General features: G+C 41.1%; 1 protein-coding gene across 1 annotated transcript in view; it reads left to right on the top strand.

The window, feature by feature from the left end:
• Window positions 1-18,600, top strand: part of TECPR1 (tectonin beta-propeller repeat containing 1) — a 56,742-nt gene that overhangs the window by 27,421 nt on the left and 10,721 nt on the right. Inside the window, exons 17-19 of the mRNA XM_077274940.1 lie at window positions 725-821; window positions 12,994-13,073; window positions 14,986-15,042. Coding sequence (XP_077131055.1) covers window positions 725-821; window positions 12,994-13,073; window positions 14,986-15,042 — 234 coding nt within the window. The remainder of the gene's footprint in view (window positions 1-724; window positions 822-12,993; window positions 13,074-14,985; window positions 15,043-18,600) is intronic.

Genomic DNA, 18,600 nt, shown 5'->3' with positions numbered 1-18,600 from the left:
GGATGACGAAAAATGTTTACTTTTTTCATGTCAAACAGGGCTGGATGTCCAGAGGTTAGTCCGAAAATTCTGTTAGGTAAATGAGTATTCCTGATTTATGAAGTTATCCCCTATACAGAGGATAGAGAATAACTTGCTGGTTAACGGAGACCAGTTTTGATTGCCGCAGACATTCACACGCTCGACCACTGCTCCATTCATTGTCTATGAGACTGCCGGAAAGAGCTGCCTCTCCGGTAGTCCCATAGACAATGACTGGAGGAGAGGTTGTGCGTGTTAATGTCTGCGGCCTTCAAAGCTGGTCTCCGTTGACAAGCAAGTTATTCTCTATCCTCTGTATAGGGGATAACTTAGTCAATCACGAATACTAATTTACCTATCTCCTATACAGAGAATAGATAACTTGCAGGTCAGCAGAGAGCAGATTTGAATGCCGCAGACATTCACACGCTCAACCTCTGCTCCAGTCATTGTCTTTGGCACTACCGGAGAGGCCGCTCTTTCCAGCAGTCTCATAGACAATGAATGGAGCTGCGGTCGAGCGTGTGAATGTCTGCGGCATTCAAATCTGGTCTCCACAGAGCTTCTAGGTCCCCATCTTGTCTTTGCAGCTTTCGGACCCCTCGTAATCACTTAAGAGTAGCTTTTCCTATCCCAAAGATAGAGGCCGGAGGCTAACTTAATATTTTGAGAATAGGGCTCTTATTATAAATTTGTCTTGCAGGGGACTATTGACTGACAGATACATGTGGAGTGATGCAAGCGGATTACAGGAGTGTACAAAGACCAGCATGAAGCCCCCATCACCGCAGTGGTCCTGGGTAAGGCTGTCAGCCCACATATTGGAGTATACTTCTGGCAACCTGCATTATAGAACTTTGGATTAGGAAATGTACCTGAGCCCTTTTGTGCATCGGTTGATAACACAGCGGACTCCCATCTTCCTATGTGACCCAGCTTTTTATTTTATGCTGGGGCACCTTTCATCTTCATGTCAGAACAACAATTCCCATTAGAAAGCAGTGTGGAAGAAGTGACCATCAGTAAGGTTACACTCTGTGCGCACTGTGTCTGACCTCTATGATTAGTGTACGCACCACCAGATACAGAAGTGTGATCTGTCACTGCACAGAACACACTTCCACTGCTCCAGAGTCCAGAATTGGCGGCAGCATTATACCACTCCATCCGACTCTTGGAATTCTGCTTGGTGATGTAAGGCTGCATGCAGCTGCTCAACCATGAAGCTCCCAGTGAGGGAAATCTTATTGGTGTGAACCTTCTCCAAAAGACTCAAACACAGCCTTCCGAGTTAACACTGATCTTTTTTACACTTAGAGACAAGCAGGCATCCTGTAGGTCTAGAGGAATGAAGGTTTAAGCATAATCACAGATGCAGATTCTTTACTGTGCGAGCAACGACACTATGGATTCTTTACTGTGCGAGCAATGAGACTATAGATTCTTTACTGTGCGAGCAGTGACGCTATGGATTATTTACTGTGCGAGCAGTGAGACTATGAATTCTTTACTGTGCGAGCAGTGAGACTGTGGATTCTTTACTGTTCGATCAGTGAGACTATGAATTCTTTACTGTGCGAGCAGTGAGACTATGGATTCTTTACTGTGCGAGCAGTGAGACTATGGATTATTTACTGTGCGAGCAGTGAGATCATGGATTCTTTACTGAGCGAGCAATGAGACTGGATTCTTTGCTGTGTGAGCAGTGAGACTATGGATTCTTTACTGTGCGAGCAGTGAGCCTGTGGACTCTTTACTGTGCAAGCCGTGAGGCTATGTATTCTTTACTGTAAGAGCAGTGAGACTATGGATTCTTTACTGTAAGAGCAGTGAGACTATGGATTCTTTACTGTACAAGCAGTGAGACTATGGATTCTTTACTGTAAGAGCAATGAGATTATGGATTCTTTACTGTGCGAGTAGTGAGACTCTGGATTCTTTACTGTAAGAGCAATGAGACTATGGATTCTTTACTGTTCGAGCAATGAGACTGGATGCTTTGCTGTTCGAGCAGTGAGGCTATGGATTCTTTACTGTAAGAGCAGTGAGACTGGATTATTTACTGTGTGAGCAGTGAGACTATGGATTCTTTACTGTGCGAGCAGTGAGACTATAGATTCTTTACTGTGCGAGCAGTGAGACTGGATTGTTTACTGTGCGAGCAATGTGACTATGGATTCTTTACTGTGCGAGCAGTGTGACTATGGATTCTTTACTGTGCGAGCAGTGAGACTATGGATTCTTTACTGTGCCAGCAGTGAGGCTATGGATTCTTTACTGTGAGTGTGCGAGCAGTAAGACTATGGATTCTATACTGTGCAAACAGTGAGCCTGTGAATTCTTTACTTTGCAAGCAGTTAGACTATGGATTCTTTACTGTAAGAGCAATGAGACTATGGATTGTTTACTGTATGAGCAGTGAGACTATGGATTCTTTACTGTAAGAGCAATGACACTATGGATTCTTTATTGTAAGAGCAGTGAGACTATGGATTCCTTACTGTTCTAGCAGTGAGGCTATGGATTCTTTACTGTGCAAGCAGTGAGACTGTGGATTCTTTACTGTGCGAGCAGTGATACTATGGATTCTTTACTGTGCGAGCAGTGAGACTATGGATTCTTTACTGTGTGAGCAGTGAGAGTATGGATTTGCTGTGCGAGCAGTGAGACTATGGATTCTTTGCTGTGCGAGCAGTGAGACTATGGATTCTTTACTGTGCGAGCAGTGAGACTATAGATTCTTTACTGTGCGAGCAGTGAGACTATAGATTCTTTACTGTGCGAGCAGTGTGACTATGGATTCTTTACTGTGCGAGCAGTGTGACTATGGATCCTTTACTGTGCAAGCAGTGAGACTATGGATTCTTTAGTGTCCTAGCAGTGAGACGATGGATTTTTTACTGTGCGAGCAGTGAGACTATGGATTCTTTGCTTTACAAGGAGTGAGACTATGGATTTTACACTGTGCGAGCAGTGAGCCTGTGGATTCTTTACTGTGCAAGCAGTGAGCCTGTGGATTCTTTACTGTGCAAGCCCTGAGGCTATGTATTCTTTACTGTGCAAGCCGTGAGGCTATGTATTCTTTACTGTAAGAGCAGTGAGACTATGGATTCTTTACTGTGCGAGCAGTGAGACTATGGATTCTTTACTGTGTGAGCAGTGAGAGTATGGATTTGCTGTGCGAGCAGTGAGACTATGGATTCTTTGCTGTGCGAGCAGTGAGACTATGGATTATTTACTGTGCGAGCAGTGAGACTATGGATTCCTTACTGTTCGAGCAGTGAGGCTATGGATTCTTTGCTTTACAAGGAGTGAGACTATGGATTTTATACTGTGCGAGCTGTGAGCCTGTGGATTCTTTGCTGTGCAAGCAGTGAGACTATGGATTCTTTACTGTGCGAGTAATGAGACTATGGATTCTTTACTTACACAGTAAAAAATCCATAGTATCACAGCTTGCACAGTAAAGACTGTGTAAGGCTACGTTCACATTTGCGGTGTGCGCCGCAGCGTCGTCGCCGCAACAAAACGCATGCGTCGTGCGGCCCTATCTTTAACATTGGGGCCGCATGGCGCCGCATGTACATGCGTTGTCATGCGTTTTGGTGCGTTGTACGCCGCATGCGGCGTTAGGGCGCACCTGTCAGGGCGCGGCAAACGCAACATGTTGCATTTTTTTGACGGCGCAGACTTTTTAAAAAACGCATGCGTCGTGTTTGCGTCGTTTTTGCGTCGTCGATGCGCCTTTTTTCCCATTGACTTGTATTGACAACGCAGACGACGCAAGTACTTGCGTCGTTGTGCGTTGTGCGACGCATGCGTTTTCCAATAAAAAATGCAAAACATTGTCTAGACTTTGGGGGGGCGCATGCGGCGCAAAACGCTGTGTTTTTTGTTCAAAACGCAACTGCGTTTTTGTTTGCGTTGTGCGTTGCGGCGACGACGCTGCGGCGCACACCGCAAATGTGAACGTAGCCTAAGTGAGACTATGGATTATTTACTGTAAGAGCAGTGAGACTATGAATTCTTTACTGTGCGAGCAGTGAGAGTATGGACTGTTTGCTGTGCGAGCAGTGTGACTATGGATTCTTTACTGTGCAAGCAGTGAGACTATAGATTCTTTACTGTGCAAGCACTGAGACTCTGGATTCCTTACTGTACGAGCAGTGAGACTATGTAATCTTTACTGTACGAGCAGTGTGACTATGGATTCTTTACTGTAAGAGCAATGAGACTGTGGATTCTTTACTGTTTGAGCAGTGAGAATATGGATTCTTTACTGTAAGAGCAATGACACTATGGATTCTTTATTGTAAGAGCAGTGACACTATGGATTCCTTACTGTTCGAGCAGTGAGGCTATGGATTCTTTACTGTGCAAGCAGTGAGACTGTGGATTCTTTACTGTGCGAGCAGTGAGACTATGGATTCCTTACTGTTCGAGCAGTGAGGCTATGGATTCTTTGCTTTACAAGGAGTGAGACTATGGATTTTATACTGTGCGAGCTGTGAGCCTGTGGATTCTTTGCTGTGCCAGCAGTGAGACTATGGATTCTTTACTGTGCGAGTAATGAGACTATGGATTCTTTACTGTGCAAGCTGTTATACTATGGATTTTTTACTGTGTAAGTAAAGACTGTGTAAGTGAGACTATGGATTCTTTACTGTGCTAGCAGTGAGACTATGGATTCTTTACTGTGCGAGCAGTGAGACTATGGATTCTTTACTGTAAGAGCAATGAGACTATGGATTCTTTACTGTAAGAGCAATGAGATTATGGATTCTTTACTGTGTGAGCAATGAGACTATGGATTCTTTACTGCAAGAGCAGTGAGACTATGGATTCTTTTCTGTTCGAGCAGTGAGGCTATGGATTCTTTACTGTGCGAGCAGTGTGACTATGGATTCTTTACTGTGCGAGCAGTTTGACTATGGATTTTTTACTGTGCGAGCAGTGAGACTATGGATTCTTTACTCTGCGAGCCGTGAGAGTATGGATTCTTTGATTTGCTTGCAGTTTGACTATGGATTCTTTACTGTGCGAGCAGTGAGACTATAGATTATTTACTGTGCAAGCAGTATGACTATGGATTCTTTACTGTGCAAGCAGTGAATTTATGGATTCTTTACTGTAAGAGCCGTGAGACTACGGATTCTTTACTGTAAGAGCAATGAGACTATGGATTCTTTACTGTGCGAACAATGAGACTATGGATTCTTTGCTGTGTGAGCAGTAAGACTGGATTCTTTACTGTAAGAACAGTGAGACTATGGATTCTTTACTGTGCGAGCAGTGTGACTATGGATTCTTTACTGTGCGAGCAGTGAGACTATGGATTCTTTACTGTGCGAGCAGTGAGGCTATGGATTCTTTACTGTGCGAGCAGTAAGACTATGGATTCTATACTGTGCAAACAGTGAGCCTGTGAATTCTTTACTTTGCAAGCAGTGAGACTATGGATTCTTTACTGTAGGAGCAATGAGACTATGGATTCTTTACTGTATGAGCAGTGAGACTATGGATTCTTTACTGTAAGAGCAATGACACTATGGATTCTTTATTGTAAGAGCAGTGAGACTATGGATTCCTTACTGTTCGAGCAGTGAGGCTATGGATTCTTTACTGTGCAAGCAGTGAGACTGTGGATTCTTTACTGTGCAAGCAGTGATACTATGGATTCTTTACTGTGCGAGCAGTGAGACTATGGATTCTTTACTGTGTGAGCAGTGAGAGTATGGATTTGCTGTGCGAGCAGTGAGACTATGGATTCTTTGCTGTGCGAGCAGTGAGACTATGGATTCTTTACTGTGCGAGCAGTGAGACTATAGATTCTTTACTGTGCAAGCAGTGAGACTATAGATTCTTTACTGTGCGAGCAGTGAGACTATGGATTATTTACTGTGCGAGCAGTGAGATCATGGATTCTTTACTGAGCGAGCAATGAGACTGGATTCTTTGCTGTGCGAGCAGTGAAACTATGGATTCTTTACTGTGCGAGCAGTGAGACTATGGATTCTTTGCTTTACAAGGAGTGAGACTATGGATTTTACACTGTGCGAGCAGTGAGCCTGTGGATTCTTTACTGTGCAAGCCGTGAGGCTATGTATTCTTTACTGTGCAAGCCGTGAGGCTATGTATTCTTTACTGTGCGAGCAGTGAGACTATGGATTCTTTACTGTGTGAGCAGTGAGAGTATGGATTTGCTGTGCGAGCAGTGAGACTATGGATTCTTTGCTGTGCGAGCAGTGAGACTATGGATTCTTTACTGTGCGAGCAGTGAGACTATGGATTCCTTACTGTTCAAGCAGTGAGGCTATGGATTCTTTGCTTTACAAGGAGTGAGACTATGGATTTTATACTGTGCGAGCTGTGAGCCTGTGGATTCTTTGCTGTGCAAGCAGTGAGACTATGGATTCTTTACTGTGCGAGTAATGAGACTATGGATTCTTTACTTACACAGTAAAAAATCCATAGTATCACAGCTTGCACAGTAAACACTGTGTAAGTGAGACTATGGATTATTTACTGTAAGAGCAGTGAGACTATGGATTCTTTACTGTGCGAGCAGTGAGAGTATGGATTGTTTGCTGTGCGAGCAGTGTGACTATGGATTCTTTACTGTGCAAGCAGTGAGACTATAGATTCTTTACTGTGCAAGCACTGAGACTCTGGATTCCTTACTGTACGAGCAGTGAGACTATGTAATCTTTACTGTACGAGCAGTGTGACTATGGATTCTTTACTGTAAGAGCAATGAGACTGTGGATTCTTTACTGTATGAGCAGTGAGAATATGGATTCTTTACTGTAAGAGCAATGACACTATGGATTCTTTATTATAAGAGCAGTGACACTATGGATTCCTTACTGTTCGAGCAGTGAGTCTATGGATTCTTTACTGTGCAAGCAGTGAGACTGTGGATTCTTTACTGTGCGAGCAGTGATACTATGGATTCTTTACTGTGCGAGCAGTGAGATTATGGATTCTTTACTGTGTGCGCAGTGAGAGTATGGATTTGCTGTGCGAGCAGTGAGACTATGGATTCTTTGCTGTGCGAGCAGTGAGACTATGGATTCTTTACTGTGCGAGCAGTGAGACTATGGATTCCTTACTGTTCGAGCAGTGAGGCTATGGATTCTTTGCTTTTACAAGGAGTGAGACTATGGATTTTATACTGTGCGAGCTGTGAGCCTGTGGATTCTTTGCTGTGCAAGCAGTGAGACTATGGATTCTTTACTGTGCAAGCTGTTATACTATGGATTTTTTACTGTGTAAGTAAAGACTGTGTAAGTGAGACTATGGATTCTTTACTGTGCTAGCAGTGAGACTATGGATTCTTTACTGTGCGAGCAGTGAGACTATGGATTCTTTACTGTAAGAGCAATGAGATTATGGATTCTTTACTGTGTGAGCAATGACACTATGGATTCTTTACTGCAAGAGCAGTGAGACTATGGATTATTTTCTGTTCGAGCAGTGAGGCTATGGATTCTTTACTGTGCGAGCAGTGTGACTATGGATTCTTTACTGTGCGAGCAGTGTGACTATGGATTCTTTACTGTGCGAGCAGTGAGACTATGGATTCTTTACTCTGCGAGCCGTGAGAGTATGGATTCTTTGCTTTGCTTGCAGTTTGACTATGGATTCTTTACTGTGCGAGCAGTGAGACTATAGATTATTTACTGTGCAAGCAGTATGACTATGGATTCTTTACTGTGCAAGCAGTGAATTTATGGATTCTTTACTGTAAGAGCAGTGAGACTATGGATTCTTTACTGTAAGAGCCGTGAGACTATGGATTCTTTACTGTAAGAGCAATGAGACTATGGATTCTTTACTGTGCGAACAATGAGACTATGGATTCTTTGCTGTGTGAGCAGTAAGACTGGATTCTTTACTGTAAGAACAGTGAGACTATGGATTCTTTACTGTGCGAACAATGAGAATATGGATTCTTTGCTGTGTGAGCAGTAAGACTGGATTCTTTACTGTAAGAACAGTGAGACTATGGATTCTTTACTGTAAGAACAGTGAGACTATGGATTCTTTACTGTCCAAGCAGTGAATTTATGGATTCTTTACTGTGCGAGCAGTGAGACTATGGATTCTTTACTGTGTGAGCAATAAGACTATGGATTTTTTACTGTGCGAACAGTGAATTTATGGATTCTTTAATATAAGAGCAGTGAGACTATGGATTCTTTACTGTAAGAGCAATGAGACTATGGATTCTTTACTGTGCGAGCAGTGAGACTATGGATTCTTTACTGTGCGAACAATGAGACTATCGAGTCTTTGCTGTGTAAGCAGTGAGACTATGGATTCTTTACTGTGCAAGCAGTGAGACTATGGATTGTTTACTGTGCGAGCAGTGAATTTATGGATTCTTTACTGTAAGAGCAGTGAGACTATGGATTCTTTGCTGTGCGAGCAGTGAGACTATGGATTGTTTACTGTGCGAGCAGTGAATTTCTGGATTCTTTACTGTAAGAGCAGTGAGACTATGGTTTCTTTACTGTAAGAGCAGTGAGACTATGGATTATTTACAGTGCCAGCAGTGAGACTATGGATTCTTTACTGTAAGAGCAATTAGACTATGGATTCTTTACTGTAAGAGCAGTGAGACTATGGATTCTTTACTGTAAGAACAGTGAGACTATGGATTCCTTACTGTTCGAGCACATGATGTTATAATGGTTGATTCACTGCTAAAATTCAAGAGGGGCCTGGATGCCTTTCTTGATAAATGCAATATTACAGGTTATGGGAACTGGATTCTGTGATGGGGCGTTGATCCAGAGAACTAGTCTGATTGCTGTGTGAAGTCAGGAAGGAAATTTCCCCCTAATGTGGAGCCATTAGTGTCTGACCCATGGGGTTTTTGCCTTCCTCTTGATCAACATGTTGGGTTATAGGCTGACCTCAATGGACTTAAGTCTACCTTCAGTGATTTATGCAATTACAGAAGAGACATAAGAGTCCACAAGTTGCCAGAAAGTAACAATATTTATTGAAAAATAGATGACTAACTTTCACATAGAGAATTCACAATGTTACAACAATATAGTATATGGATTTATTATCATAGTGACTATATCCATGGATGCAAAAAATGACCCAGGAAAACAAGACGGGACATATATTACTACAGCAGAATTAAGGTATTATGCAACGGACATCAATTCCATACATCACTCACAAGTATCAAAATAGATAAACCTGAGGCAAGGAAAATCATTAGAATTCACTTTTTATTTATGATCAGTCATACAGAAAAGAAACCGACGTTTCGGCCGTCAGGCCTTTGTCAAGGAAATTTATCTATAAACAAAACATACACAAAGTTAATAATAAGACTAAATACACATGACATAATATGTACTTTATCAAAATTGGAAAATATGTAAACCAAAAAAAAGAACATAACTAGATCACATAAAGGCATGTATGACCAAAGTATGAGTCCCCCTGGCATAATATAATATGAAAACAACATATAACATAACATGTAATATATAACGGGAAATACCAGCATATATATAGAGACCAGAGCTCTGGTCCCGCAATCAGACAGATCCAAGATGCGGGAAGCATTAAGGGAAAAACCAGGATCAGAAAAGAGGTAAAAAAATCACATAGGGGAAAGCACCAAGTCCCAGTGCAGTTTTACCTGTATACTGGTGATAGGTAGCGTGCTGAAAAATAGAAGAGAAGACCGCTATAAGACAAGGTAAAATATCCACAGTAGAAGAGAAGGGGGAGAGAACGCACATACCTGTAACTGTTAGGAGATATCAGGGATAATACCGCTGTGGGAAGAGTGTGCCATGTGGGTGGCACATGCGGCGTTTTATGTCCGCTGGCCGGAAGAGTGGCAAAGCGCCGGAAAATGGAAAAAGGGGGAAGCGCATGCGCCAAAAGCAGTAACAGGCGCGTGCGCACTACAGAAGATCGGACAGGTCCGAAACCGGAAGTGGGGCATAAAAGCCGTATATACATTGTAAGAAGCACGGTAAGAGGAACAAATGCAAGTATTACATGCATATACCTCAAATATATAGAGACTTTGCAAATGATGCATCATTAATAATAAACTCGTCCCCATATACCTCTGTGCAAGTGTGCCAAAAAATATGTAATTAAATAGGGGGATAACTACCCATAGGTATGAGTGTCCCGTCCAGGTCCTGGTCACCTTACCCCAAGGCGCGTTTCGCGTCAAATCGTTACCGCTTCCACAGGGGGCATTCATAGTTTCATTGCTCTTACAGCCCAGTAAAGAATCCATAGCGTCACTGCTCGAACAGTAAGGAATCCATAGTCTCATTGCTCTTACAGTAAAGAATCCATAGTCTCATTGCTCTTACAGTAAAGAATCCATAGTCTCACTGCTTTCACAGTAAGGAATCCATAGTCTCACTGCTCTTACAGTAAGGAATCCATAGTCTCACTGCTCTTACAGTAAGGAATCCATAGTCTCACTGCTCTTACAGTAAAGAATCCATAGTCTCACTGCTCTTACAGTAAGGAATCCATAGTCTCACTGCTCTTACAGTAAAGAATCCATAGTCTCATTGCTCTTACAGTAAGGAATCCATAGTCTCACTGCTCTTACAGTAAAGAATCCATAGTCTCACTGCTTTCACAGTAAGGAATCCATAGTCTCACTGCTCTTACAGTAAGGAATCCATAGTCTCACTGCTCTTACAGTAAGGAATCCATAGTCTCACTGCTCTTACAGTAAAGAATCCATAGTCTCACTGCTCTTACAGTAAGGAATCCATAGTCTCACTGCTCTTACAGTAAAGAATCCATAGTCTCATTGCTCTTACAGTAAAGAATCCATAGTCTCATTGCTCTTACAGTAAAGAATCCATAGTAAGGTGACCAGGACCTGGACGGGACACTCATACCTATGGGTAATTATCCCCCTATTTCATTACATATTTTTTGGCACACTTGCATAGAGGTATATGGGACGAGTTTATTATTAATGATGCACCACTTGCAAAGTCTCTATGTATTTGAGGTATATGCATGTAATACTTGTGAGTCATGTATGGACATGATGTCCGTTGCATAATACCTTGATTCTGCTATAGTAATATATGTCCCGTCTTGTTTTCCTGGGTCATTTTTTGTATCCATGGATATAGTCACTATGATAATAAATCCGTATGCTATATTGTTGTAACATTGTGAGTTCTCTATGTGAAAGTTAGTGATCTATTTTTCAATAAATATTGTTACTTTCTGGCAACTTTTTGACTCTTATGTCTCTCCTGTAGTTGCGTTGCTGTTGAGTTGCCATTTAGATATGTATATGGTCATTTATGACTGGTATTCTTCTCTGCTTCAGTGATTTTATCTTGGGTGGGAAAAATATTTAGTGATGAAGGATAGGGGGTGGCGTGCCATCCAGCCGTCAGTTTTTGTATTCGTGCAGGTTAGGAGAGACACGGCGGCACACGGGGTACTGTTTGTTTAGAAGGGTAGAGTGTCTGCAGTGGCATATCCGCCATACAACAGGGAAATGTTGACATTAATGTGCTTGGATAAATGGTTTCAGAAGAGTGTGCAAATATGAAGGCCACATTGGCAGCATTTCACTCGCTATTAATTACGAAACAAGGAGGTTCAGTACTTGGTAACAGGAGAGGAGAGCAAACACCTGAATGTCCTGTTACTGCACTTAATAGATTTTAAATGTCACCGGTGTCCTCAGTTTGCGTCTGATTTAATGTAAACAGCCGCAAGTGTCTTCGCCCTCCTTCTTCATGATATACGTGAGCGCTTACATGTTCTGCAATGTGGTGGGTGTAGGACCTTACTCTGGGCACTAGATGGCGCACTCGTGTGTGTACCGCCTGATGTATCAGTGGAGCGCCTATTTGTTGCCCATGGGAGCACAGCAGGGCTTTGTAGCAGGTATTGTAGTCACAAGGGCATTTTACAGCACACAAAGGACGATGCTTTACAGCTAGTGCTAAGAAGTGACATTTCAGTGCATATTTAAAGAGGACCGACCTTTCTCCACATTTTTATTGCTGGGCATACAATGTAAAATTTTCTGCAGAGCGGAATGAAAAGTTTTTCGTTATGTTTTTATTTCACCTGTCTGTTGCATAGATATTAGCATTCAGTATTTGTTTGGCACCTCATGATTTAAGTCCAGGTGGGTGATTTTAGATAGTTTTCACTGGGGGGGCGTGTACTTCTGCCTCCTGTATGAGGCTGACCAATCATACGCAAGCAGCAACATAGAAGTGCAGAAATTGTACGTTTTGAATGACGTCATCCATTTTTCTCATGGAGTGCACTTAAAAACGGACCAAAAATAATAGTATAGTAGTTAAAAAAAAAACAAAAAAAACAAACAATAGAACTTTGTAAAGAAAAAAAGAATCTGGCTTGTGTCGCCATTTACCTCCTATGTGAGGGTTTGTTTTTGTGTGTTGTGTTGTACTTTTTTTATTGCAATTTTATTTCACAAGCGACATTATGATCACATTTTTATTGCTTTTTTTTATGGGGAATTGTGGAGACAAAAATGCCGATTTTAGTTTTTTTTTCTTTTTTTTTTATTGATGTTTATCGTTTGGGATACATATTTAATGTTATTAATTAGGCTTCAGTACACTGCAGTGCCAAATATGTTAATTGGGGCAAAAGCAGGATTATTAAAATATATATATATCATTTATTTATTTTTTTTGTAAAAAAAAAATATATATCTTACTGTTTTTGTTTTTTTAATTAGTCCCCTTCGGCTGCTGTAATGTGTTCTGGCCAGTGTGGACAATTGCTCACGTTCACGCGTAACATCGGCTACAATTAACCCGTGCAGTGTCCTTTGTGCTCACGTACAGGAGTTGTAATGAAAAAAATAAACATCTGTCTGAGCAAGTTCTTAGCCTGTGTTCATATTACAAAGCACCCTGATTTATATATGATTTTTTTTTTTTTCTACAGGTTTCCGAGTGGTATGTAGACTTCAATGTCTCCGGAGGAACTGATCGAGACGGGTGGCAGTATGCGGCAGATTTCCCAGCGTAAGGACGGCAACTAAACCTCAGGAAAAAAGTAGATGATTTTGGGGGGGGTACTGTAAAAAAAAAAAAATATATATATATATATATATATATATATACATATTAAAAGGGTTATCCGCTACAGGACAAACTTTTATTAATGGACCCAGTGAGGTGGGAAACAAAAGCATAACAAAAAAGGTGGCGGCACTCTTACATACTCAGGGCTGCATCTCTTGGCAGGGACGTAACGGGAGCAATGTAGCCAATCAGCTGCAGTATTCACAACCCCGCCCCCAGATTGGCGGGGCACAGCGCTGCGTGCCACTGATAACAGGAGGTACCTTCCTGCCTAATAAAAAGGAATTTCCTGCAGAAGACAACCCCGTTAATACATAATTCTCTTCGATACGGAATGTACCATTGTTGACAGCGTATTTTGCTTTTCTCTTTTTGTCACGTTTTGCTTATTATAATGTATTAATGCATCTACAGAAGTGTAAAGAAAAATATATTGCAGTTGTTTAGGCTTCTTGGTGGCTTCCCAATAACATGGAGCAAGAGGTAAAATGTCCTCTGAGAGAAGATTAGCCGCTTGGCCACCGCGTCCCTCACACCTAACATGGGGCTTTGCAACATTTGTCCTGTCAGTCAAGGAGGCCGTCGTGTCAGCAGTAATATAACCCGTGTTTGTTGGCGGCAGTATACTAACCAATAACTGATGATGATGATGATGATAATTAGCCTAATTAAGTGTGTGAACCTGTAAATGACGAGTGATGATCTGTGTCCGTATCTAAATGTCAGAGCTACAGCGAGGTTGTCTTTAATTTCAGATATTGGTTTATGGTTACAAATTGATGAGTTCATGTAAATTATATAACCATGCTATTATTATTATTATTATTATTGTTATTTTATATAATTATTATGTTCTTATTTTTGTTATTATTATTTTATGTTCGTATTTTATTATTATTATTATTATTATTATTATTATTATTATTTTATTACTACTCTTATCATTTTATTGTTTTATTAATTTTTTTATTATATTATTATTTTTATTATCATTATTGTATATATTATTATTATTATTATGTTTTCTACTATTCATCATATAGTTTGAAGGAGTCCCTTAAAAATACCGTAATTACCATAAAGGGATGTTTTCAAGGTTTTTCTAAAAAAAAAAAAAAATGTGTGTGTGGGGTAATGTAGTCAGTAATATATCACTCCTGGTTATCATTTGGTTCCTTAAACTAATTTTAATTTTTATTTTTTTGTCATTTTTGTCTACCATGGAAAATTTATGAAGCTTTGTAAATCACTTTATTAGGTGATTTGCCTTCAGTCCTGAAAAATAAGTTCCATCTTTGTGGTTTCCGAATCCCCTGCTTTCTCCAGTCTTTTTGCCTGCCTTCAGCTGCATTGATATTAGATCATACTCGTGGAGTACAGATGATGGCAGTGATGTGTCGGCACCCGTCTCCTACTCTGTGTGTTCCGTTTTTCTGAACAATCTCCTGCAGCTGCTTCTCCCCAGAGCTTGTGAGTCACAGGGGCTGAGCTGACCCATCACTGCCATCATCTGTACTCCAAATGAGTATGTTATGATATCTAGAAGGAAGTAGTCTGGGGAAAAGCAAGGAGTTGGAAGCCATTTACATGGATATTTTTTTAGTAAAGTGATTGTCTGACTAAAGCAACACCACAAAGGCGCATCTGCTTGGCAGTGAAGAAGAGGGTGGTAAAGCAATGGAGGCCGTGACCTAACGGAACTGATTTGTCCTTTTAGAGAACAGAGCGTTTGCTAAAGTTGACATCGATAATACTAAAGGAAACATGTCTCCCTATAGAGTGCGCTGTAGCGGGCAGGGTGTGTGGTAGGGGTCCTCCCGTAACTACATGGACTCTATACATCTCTTTACAGGTCTTATCATGGTTACAAGACCATCAAGGATTTTGTGAGACGAAGACGGTGGGCAAGGTAAATATAGCCAGAGGCTTTTACTCTGGTTCTAAGAATGTACTTGTACATACTGCTGATTTATTCATAGCGCAGAAACGGAAACTCCCTGAATGTATGTGATCTAGTGTAATGGAGACCGGGAACAGCGTTTGGATACTTGACTACAAAGCTGCATAAATAGAGCTCTCCGTGTTACGTATTAAAGTAGCACTCCAGCACTTTGTTTTCCATATCAGGCAGTATAGGCTATTCCTGTTTTTGTTGACGTGGTACATATGAGCCATCTGCCAGCTTGGCTCTTTCTTCCCCTCCTATATAGTTCCCTTAATGTAGCCTGTTTTTACTATTATATTGTTTTGTCTTTTTTATTTACCCTCCCATGATTGCCTATCCTTGATTTGTGTAAGATTTATGTCTGATGATCCTATAGGTTTCAGTTTCAGTCTGTCTCACCTGGATCCTGCTTGTGATTGGTTTCTCCCGATCAGCTTTCAAAAGCAGGAGGCAGAGCTTATCTGAATCTAATCATTGGAAGAACGTGGCTATATACATATATATATATATATATATTATTTATATATATATATATATATATATATATATATATATATATATATATATATATATATATATATACTCACTACGGTTCCAAAGTTTAGGGTCACCCAGACAATTTCCATGAAAACTCCAACTTTTATTAATCAAATGAGTTGCCAAATGAATTTGAAATCTAGTCGAGACATTGACAAGGTTCGAAAAACATTTTTTTTTTATTTGAAATAATAATTTTCTCCTTCAAACTTGCTTTCGTCAAAGCATGCTCCCTTTGTAGCAATTCCAGCATTGCAAACCTTTGGCATTCTAGCAGTTAATTTGCTGAGGTAATCTGGAGAAATTTCACCCCATGCTTCCAGAAGCCCCTCCCACAAGTTTGTTTGGCTTAATGGGCACTTTTTGGGTACCATATGGTCAAGCTGCTCCCACAACAGCTCAGTGGGGCTGAGATCTGGTGACTGCGCTGGCCACTCCATTGCAGAGAGAATACCAGCTGCTTGCTTCTTCCCTAAATAGTTCTTGCATAATTTGGAGGTGTGCTTTGGGTCATTGTCCTGTTGTAGGATGAAATTGGCTCCAATCAAGCGCTGTCCACAGGGTGTGGCATGGCATTGGTTGCAAAATGGAGTGATAGCCTTCCTTATTCAAAATCCCTTTTACCTTGTACAAATCTCCCACTTTACCAGCACCAAAGCAACCCCAGACCATCACATTACCTCCACCATGTATGACAGATGGCGTCAGGCACTCTACCAGCATCTTTTCAGTTGTTCTGTGTCATCCAAACACCTGAAACTTGGATTCGTCTGTCCATAACACTTTTTTCCAATCTTCCTCTGACCAATGTCTGTGTTCTTTTTCCCATATTAATCTTTTCCTTTTATTAGCCAGTCTCAGATATGGCTTTTTCTTTGCCACTATGCCCTGAAGGCCAGCATCCCGGAGTCGCCTCCACTGTAGACGCTGACACTGGGGTTTTGTGTGCACTACTTAATGAAGCTGCCATTTGAGGACCTGTGAGGGGTCGATTTCTCAAACTACAGACTCTAATGTACTTGTCTTGTTGCTCAGTTGTACAGCGGGACCTCCAACTTCTCTATCTACTCTGGTTAGAGCCTGTTTATGCTCTCCTCTGTAGGGAGTAGTACACACCGTTGTAGGAAATCTTCAGTTTCTTGTCAATTGCTCACATGGAATAGCCTTCATTTCTAAGAACAAGAATAGACTGTCGAGTTTCACATGAAAGTTCTTTTTTTTCTGGCCATTTTGAGAGTTTAATGGAACAGATTCTCAACTAGCTCAAAGGAAGGTCAGGTTTATAGGTTCTTTAATCAGCCAAACTGTTTTCAGCTGTGCTAACATACTTGCACAAGGGTTTTCAAGGGTATTCTAACCATCCATTAGCCTTCTTACACAGTTAGCAAACACAAAGTACCATAAGAACACTGGAGTGGTGGTTTTTTGGAAATGGGCCTCTATACACCTATGAAGATATTGCATTACAAAATAGAGTGTATTTCTGAATCATTTAATGTTAGCTTCATTGGAAAAAAATGTGCTTTTCTTTCAAAAATAAGGACATTTCTAAGTGACCCTAAACTTTGGAACGGTAGTATACATACAGTTGTGCTCAAACGTTTACATACTTTGCTTTCTAGGCCTTTTTTTCAGAGAATATGAATAATAACACCAAAACTTTTTCTCCACTCATGATTAGTGGTTGGGAGAAGCCATTTATTGTCAAACTACTGTGTTTTCTCTTTTTAAATTATGAAAACCTAAAACAGCCAAATGACCCTGATCAAAAGTTCACATACTCTGGTGATTTTGGCCTGATAACATGCACAGAAGTTGACACAAAGGGGTTTGAATGGTTACTAAAGGTAACATCTAGTGATGAGCGAGTATACTCGTTGCTCGGGTTTTCCTGAGCACGCTGGGGTGGTCTCCCGAGTATTTCTAAGTGCTCGGAGATTTAGTTTTTGTTGACGCCACTGCATGATTTACGGCTGCTTGCCAGCCTAAGTACATTTGGGGGTTGCCTGGTTGCTAGGGAATCCCCACATGTATTCAAGCTGTGTAGCAGCTGTAAATCATTCAGCGGAGGTGACGAAAACTAAATCTCGAGCACTTACAAATACTCGGAGACCACCCGAGCAACGAGTATACTAGCTCATCACTAGTAACATCCTCACCTGTGACCTGTAAAAGCTGAGCGAGTTTCTGGGATCCAGACAGACTCTTGCATCCTTCATCCAGCCACTGACGTTTCTGGATTGTGAGTCATGGGGAAAGTAAAAGAATTGTCAACAGATCTACGGGAAAAGGTAGTTGAACTGTATAAAACAGGAAAGGGATACAAAAAGATATCTAAGGAATGGATAATGCCACTCAGCAGCGTTCAAACTGTTATTAACAAATGGAAAATCAGGGGCTCTGTAAAAACAAAACCACGGTCAGGTAGACCAACAAAAATATCGGCCACAACTGCCAGGAAAATTGTTTGGGATGCAAAGAAAAACCCACAAATAACATCAGCTGAAATATTGGACTCTCTGAAAACTAGCGGTGTGGTTGTTTCAAGATGCACAATAAGGAGGCACATGAAGACAAATGGGCTGCATGGTCGAGAAAGCCATTACTGTGCAACTGCCACAAAGTATCTCACCTAAAATACCCAAGACAGCACGGAGACAAGCCTCAAAACTTCTGGAACAAGGTAATTTGAAGTGATGAGATCAAAATTAAACTTTTTGTCCACAACCATAAACGTTACATTTGGAGAGAGGTCAACAAGGCCTATGATGAAAGGAACACCATTCCTACTATAAAGCACAGAGGTGGATCGCTGATGTTTTGGGGATGTGTGAGCTACAAAGGCACAGGAAACTTGGTCAAAGTCGAAGTAAAAATGAATGCAACAAGTTATCAGCAAATACTGGAGGCAGTTTTGCATTCATCAGCCCTGGGACGTACTTGGACGTTCCAACATGACAACGATCCAAAGCACAGGGCCAAGTT

The sequence above is a fragment of the Ranitomeya variabilis genome, chromosome 7 (assembly GCF_051348905.1).
Source record: "Ranitomeya variabilis isolate aRanVar5 chromosome 7, aRanVar5.hap1, whole genome shotgun sequence".
Taxonomy (NCBI): Eukaryota; Metazoa; Chordata; class Amphibia; order Anura; family Dendrobatidae; genus Ranitomeya; species Ranitomeya variabilis.
This window is presented reverse-complemented; position numbering and strand designations above follow the sequence as displayed.